The 6,109-nt window shown below is 49.5% G+C and overlaps 1 protein-coding gene across 1 annotated transcript; it reads left to right on the forward strand.

Annotated features, from left to right (window-relative positions):
- Window positions 655-3,176, forward strand: LOC109231577. The gene is given in 7 exon segments (XM_019397230.1): window positions 655-822; window positions 958-1,154; window positions 1,271-1,320; window positions 1,323-1,548; window positions 1,590-1,624; window positions 1,739-2,380; window positions 2,383-3,176. Coding segments are annotated over 7 exon segments (2,112 nt in total).

A 6,109-nucleotide genomic window follows, 5' to 3' on the forward strand; every position in this document is an offset into this window, starting at 1 on the left:
AATTATGGAACTTTCTCCCCGAGCTGCGAAACTAACGAGTCTGATCAATAGAGTCCGTCATTTTTTCTATTCCTTCCTACTTCTTCTTCCTCTATTATGTGCTTTTGTTATATTTTCCTAAACTCGAGAAAATAGAGTTGTTTGAGACCAAATGTTATAGAGTTGGGGGCTCTCTGGGGAGGCACACCTTCACTTCCTTCTTAATGAAGGGGTTCCCCGGGAGTCTGACCTTGTCCTTTCTATTAATTTCGGGGCCGTCATGAGTGCCGAAACCGATTTCGGTAAGATTATGATGGCTCCTTCGGGCGCATCAAGCTCTAAAGATCCAAACTGGACGGAAGCCCTGAGATCTTCTAAAGGGCAGGGAGAGACTTCAGAAAGGGAAAGCACATGCACATCGTCGTCCATCAACCTACAAAAAGAAAGAGCACGTCTGGCGCCTGCCCCAAATGAAGTAGCTTCCCCTGCCCCTGTCATCCCCTTTCCATATCAAGAAGATGAGATCAGAGGGGGCGATAGTGTAGAAAGCATCCAACAGCAGCCTTTGAGTTTGAGGGGAAAACCCCTCCTTCTGCCGAGGTCATACATCATACAATAGGCCCGAATTGAAGCCGAAGACCTATTCGAGGTCAAGGTCGATATTTTTTTAGGGTCATGTCTGGCCTTGATCCAGAAGGAGATTGGCTAGGACGGGGAGCTCGGGCCCTCGAGAATCTGCGTACCGCCACGGGAGAGCATTCCTTGGAGAAACTCCATACCCTTCTTTCGGATCTCGAATCGAGGGGTGTCAATTCCGAGTCCTTCTCTCAATTAAAAGGGAAGGTATCCCTGCGAAGGGGTGGGGACGAACACTCTACCACATAGTGGAGTGGATAGCTAGGACTACTAAAATGGAGATCGTGTACAACAACAACCCTATATTTGATGTCGATTCATCCACACTTCCATTCCTTGTAGAGGAAGGCTAACTGTTTGCTGGCTGGGAGCTGTATGAGCGGTAACGTCCACGTACGGCTTCGTGAGAAGGGCGGTGGACAAAAATAGCCTTGTTGTACCTCACTCTCGTCTTCAATGGGGTCTGCTCTTTCTTTTTTGGGAGAGTATGCCAATATGATCTTAATGAGGTGCGGGGCTTTGCATCTGACATTCGTTGGGCTTCTCTCTTCGGGAGCCTGCGCCCCGGCGTTTTTGTGCAATAAACCCCTCCGGCCGATGACTAGTGGTAGATGGTCCTGCGGAGCTTTCGGAAAAGGGTAGCCTTGTGTGTAAGCACAGCAATGAACCGCGGCGAACCCTCAGACGACCTATCTAAGATTAGGGGGGGATCCTCAGTAGTGGTGACCCTTTCACTCTTCCACGGACTGATACATGTACCGAATGCTCATACGGGAAAGTTGACTCCTGGGTCTAGAACCTGGGGGGTTGCTTCGAGAAATCCTTTCTTTCTCGTCCACTCAGGGGGGTGCGGACACACCTGCATGGATTACAGGTGACAGTTACAAGAATGGCAGGGAAGTTAACAGTACCTGACGATATTCAGGGATGGATGTAGACCCATCGGGCGGGGATAATCATTCCGGTCCTGGGAGAAGTGGCGACCATTCTCAAGAACCAAAAAGACTAAGCTGAGGGAAGCCATATGTGTCACTGAAACAACGGCAGGAGTGCCCTTTTTCTATCAATAGAAGGAGCAAAAAACGGGCTTTGCTCCCCTTTACAATATGAAGAAAGAAATAAGGGTCGAAGTTTAGACCGCTCACAGTAGTTCTACCTATAGAAAGGATCATGAAAGAGGCGATCACAATGGTACTCGAATCCATTTACGATCTCGAGTTTCCAGACATATCGCACTTCCGCTCAGGTCGAGGCTTCCACTCCGTCCTAAGACAGATCAAAGAAGAGTGGGGAACCCCTCGCTGGTTTTTGGAATTCGACATCAGGAAGTGTTTTCACACCATCGACCGACATCGACTCATCCCAATCTTTAAGGAAGAGATCGATGATCCCAAGTTCTTTTACCCCATTCAGAAAGTCTTTTCCGCCGAACGACTCGTAGGAGGTGAGAAGAGCCCTTACTCCGTCCCACACAGTGTATTACTATCGGCCCTACCAGGCAACATCTACCTACACAAGCTCGATCAGGAGATAGGGAGGATCCGACAGAAGTACGAAATTCCGATTGTTCAGAGAATAAGATCGGTTCTATTAAGAACAGGTCGTATTGATGACCAAGAAAAGTCTTCCGAAGAAGAAAGCTTCAACGCTCCCCAAGACAACATCATTGTAGGGAGGTTAAAGAGCATACAACGCAAAGCGGCCTTTCATTTCCTTGTTTCGTCGTGGCATACACACCCCTCCCCCCCCCCAACAAGCACCCCCAGCTCAGGGGGGACCAGAAAACGCCTTTCATTTTCCACCCTTCGTCGGCCCTTTCCGCCTTCCTTAACAAGCCCTCGAGCCTCCTTTGCACCGCCTTTTTCTTAGAAGTTGTTGGGTTTACCCGGAAGTCCGAATTCTATGGTAGAGAACACTGTAATAATAATTGGGCCATGAGAGACTCTTTTAAGTATTGCAAAAGAAAGGGCCCGCTGATAGAGCTGGGTGGGGAGGCGATACTTGTTATCAGGTCAGAGAGAGGCCTGGCCCGTAAGCTGGCCCCCTTAAAAACCTATTACTTAATAAGGATTTGTTACGCGCGATATGCCGACGACTTACTACTGGGAATCGTGGGTTCCGTCGAGCTTCTCATAGAAATACAAAAACGTATCGCCCACTTCCTACAATTTGGCTTGAACCTTTGGGTAGACTCTGCAGGATCAACAACCATAGCTGCACGGAGTACGGTAGAATTCCTCGGTATGGTCATTCGGGAAGTCCCTCCGAGGGCGACTCCCATACAATTCTTGCGAGAGCTGGAGAAGCGTCTACGGGTAAAGCACCGTATCCATATAACTGCTTGCCACCTACGCTCCGCCATCCATTCAAAGTTTAGGAACCTAGGTAATAGTATCCCGATCAAAGAGCTGACGAAGGGGATGAGCGGAACAGGGAGTCTACTGGACGCGGTTCAACTAGCAGAGACTCTTGGAATAGTTAGAGTAAAAAGTCCCCAAGTGAGCGTCTTATAGGGGGCCGTCAAGCACATACGGCAAGGATCAAGGGCGATCGCCCTCTGAACGATCAGAATAAGGTAAAGCTTGAAGATAAGTTTTGTACTCAATTTATTTCTCAATCCCTCTAGTCGGGTGGGCGCCGGCTGGTTTTTCGACTAGATCCCCCTAAAAACCGTACGTGCGGGTCTCCGCGCATCCGGCTCATGCCATTCGAGGTGGCCCAGCCCAGCATTCATTCGCAAATCCTGTAGTGAAATTGAGACTGCTCAACCTCGGAAGCTAATTCGCGTGTAGGCAGTGCTGTCTGTCGTACCGTTGACTCTATCTATTCATGGAATTTTCTTTATTTCATGTTCTATTTTATATAGGCTCGCTCCCTGTTTTTCCAAGAATTCATCCACTTCCCTTTACTCCATAGGGCCTTCTCTAATAGGGAAAAGCCTTCCATTTCCGTCAAATGACCCGGCCTCCCCTGGCTCTTCCACCGTCCGGGCTCCCTTTCCTCCCTATGGTATGCTCCCCCGGCGCAGGCCTACCACGCTTCGCGCCTGCGGCGTTTTCGCCAGACGGTCTTTGCCAGTAGTGCCATCCTCCCCGCTGGCTGTATGAGCAGGTTGTCCCTCGCTGCTGCGTTCTTTTAAGCTATGGATTAAAGGAACAAATGTAGTTGAATGGAACAGCAGGCGGGTTACACGTTCCACTGTGCCGAGATGTGAGGTGCAGTTGGTGATGATCACCCCGGGGTATGCGCTAGTGCCCTTGACAGGCTTTCTAGAACCCGCCAACGCTCGTGAAAACCCGGGTCGGTCGGTCCTCCATTCATCCGACCGGAGGTATGGATAACGAGGCCACCTTCACAACCTTCTCCCTTCTGTCCCTATGTTGGAATAAGGTAAGGCGGTTCACTTGAGTTGCTCAACCGCCCCTTAGCCCGGTGCTCATGACGTGCTACGGAACCTCCACCGTGCCGGGGGAGGGGGACCAAGCAGGGCATAGCTAGAGGCATAGGAGCCAACTCGACATCAGCGGCTTCGTGCCACACTGGAGTAATCCAATATGTGGTTCCGCATGTTCCACCACTTCTCCGTTCATTTCCAATACTTATCGTGAAACACCATGAGCATAAGGATGTTGAGGTCCGAAATTCGAAGTGAAATTTTTGATTTGCCTGTTTTTAGTCGTCATGGGAAAGAAATACAGAAATAAGAAAGAGATTATTCCCTTAGAGCTTGTCCAATACAACCAGTACCAGAAATGCATCTCTTTCGCCCGCGCGAGAGACTTCTATGCCAGCTGGGAATAACGGCTCTGTTATGAAAGAAAGCGGCAGACAGACTAATTTGGCCGGTATTCCCTAATGAGTAGCTTTAGGAGATAAAGGTCCCCCTTATATTCTTTACCCATCTGCGGAGGGTTTCCGTATCCGTCTCCGCGGAGATCGTAAGATCGTAAGACATTATCGCCTTTGCGGCACTGGACTATATTTCCGTCATTTCCGGAAAGTGCACGGACAGCCGCCATTTCCCCCTTTCACAATGTTCTCGTGAAGTTGCTCACGAATCAAAGTGTGAATGTCCCTTCGAAGTCTCGCATGCTCTTTTTGATCGGGAGCGGGGTGGGCAATTTATGTCGGTGCTGGCGCCTGCGGCAGCGCCTCTGGAGCCGCCCCCCCGTTCTGGAGCCAGNTGCTGGCGCCTGAGGCAGCGCCTCTGGACACCCCCCCCCCCCCCCCCCCGTTCTGGAGCCAGCGGGTTCTGAATGACCTCCCTCTCACTTCGTTTGAGCTGAATTACATCCACCCTCTCACGGTTAAAAAAGTTGTTAACTATCTCGAAAAAATCCATATCGTCCATCCAAAAAACGTGTCTCAATTACAGCCAACTCCCCCTCCCCTGTCTCTTTCCCTATTGAAAAACCAGCCCTACTTATTTTGTTCTACAAATGCTAACCAAGTGACACACTGGGGCCATGGGTCATGAAAGAGGTTGACCCCCATCCTCCTTAACTATGTATGGCTAATGAACTCCTCGCTTTAGTCCGTTCTTTTCCTTCTTTGGGCAAGGGTCGATAGTAGCCGTGGTAGTAATGCCCCGGAGCCAAGCTACCGACCCGAGGCGCCGAGCGGGAAAGTCATAAAGGGACGTTAAACGTAATTCTAGAAGGGCCTTCCTGCAAAAAAACCGAGTAAGTGAAAGTTTTTTAGACTAGTCCCACTAAGATGGCGAGGAAACTGACTTCCGAGAGAGCAGCATTCGCCTCGGTAATTACCTAATGAGAGAGAGCCGATGCAAAAGTAGTCCTTTATGTGAGGAAACGCCAGACAGACTGACCTCTGCTAACTACGTTTTATATAGACTGGAAGCTAGAGAGATACTAAGGTATAGTGCTGCTACCAGAGAAAGCTCTTTCATGCTAGGCGTCTAGACCTACTATACCCGAGCCGCATCCCCGGCACACCTTCTATATCGACTAACGCTTCATCCTAACCAACTATACCTGATATAAAGTCGTTCTATAAAAATTCAAGACAATAAGAAAGTAAGAAAATGATAGTGATCGCTTTGGGAACGTCACGGGGGAGGAAGATAGAAAGGTAACCTATGACACCGGGGAATTACACTTTTTCTCCCGCCTCAGCTTCGCGGATGGAAGGAGGGCGAGAGCGTAGCGCGCACGCTCTATGCTTTTCGCCAGCTTTCCCTCTAGTAAAAGATTAGCTCATACCCCCTCTCTATGTCTAGGGATTCCTGGGGCATGAGTTAAGCATATAGTTGATTGCTCTTTCTTTCGATTGAGCGTCGGTACTTTTGGAGTCTCTCTCTGTAGGCGTGCGAAACAACAGAGACACTGCTCTTCGGGGTAATGAGGTGGACAATTCCTTACTCCAGCTTCAAAGGAGCATCTTTGCATGAATCAATACTAACTCCTCAGTCAGCTGATCTTCGATTTCGGAGATTAGAGCAGAAGAACTCCGTAACGGCGGAGAGGGGCTGAAA

The sequence above is a fragment of the Nicotiana attenuata genome, chromosome 8, assembly GCF_001879085.1.
Source record: "Nicotiana attenuata strain UT chromosome 8, NIATTr2, whole genome shotgun sequence".
Classification (NCBI taxonomy): domain Eukaryota; kingdom Viridiplantae; phylum Streptophyta; class Magnoliopsida; order Solanales; family Solanaceae; genus Nicotiana; species Nicotiana attenuata.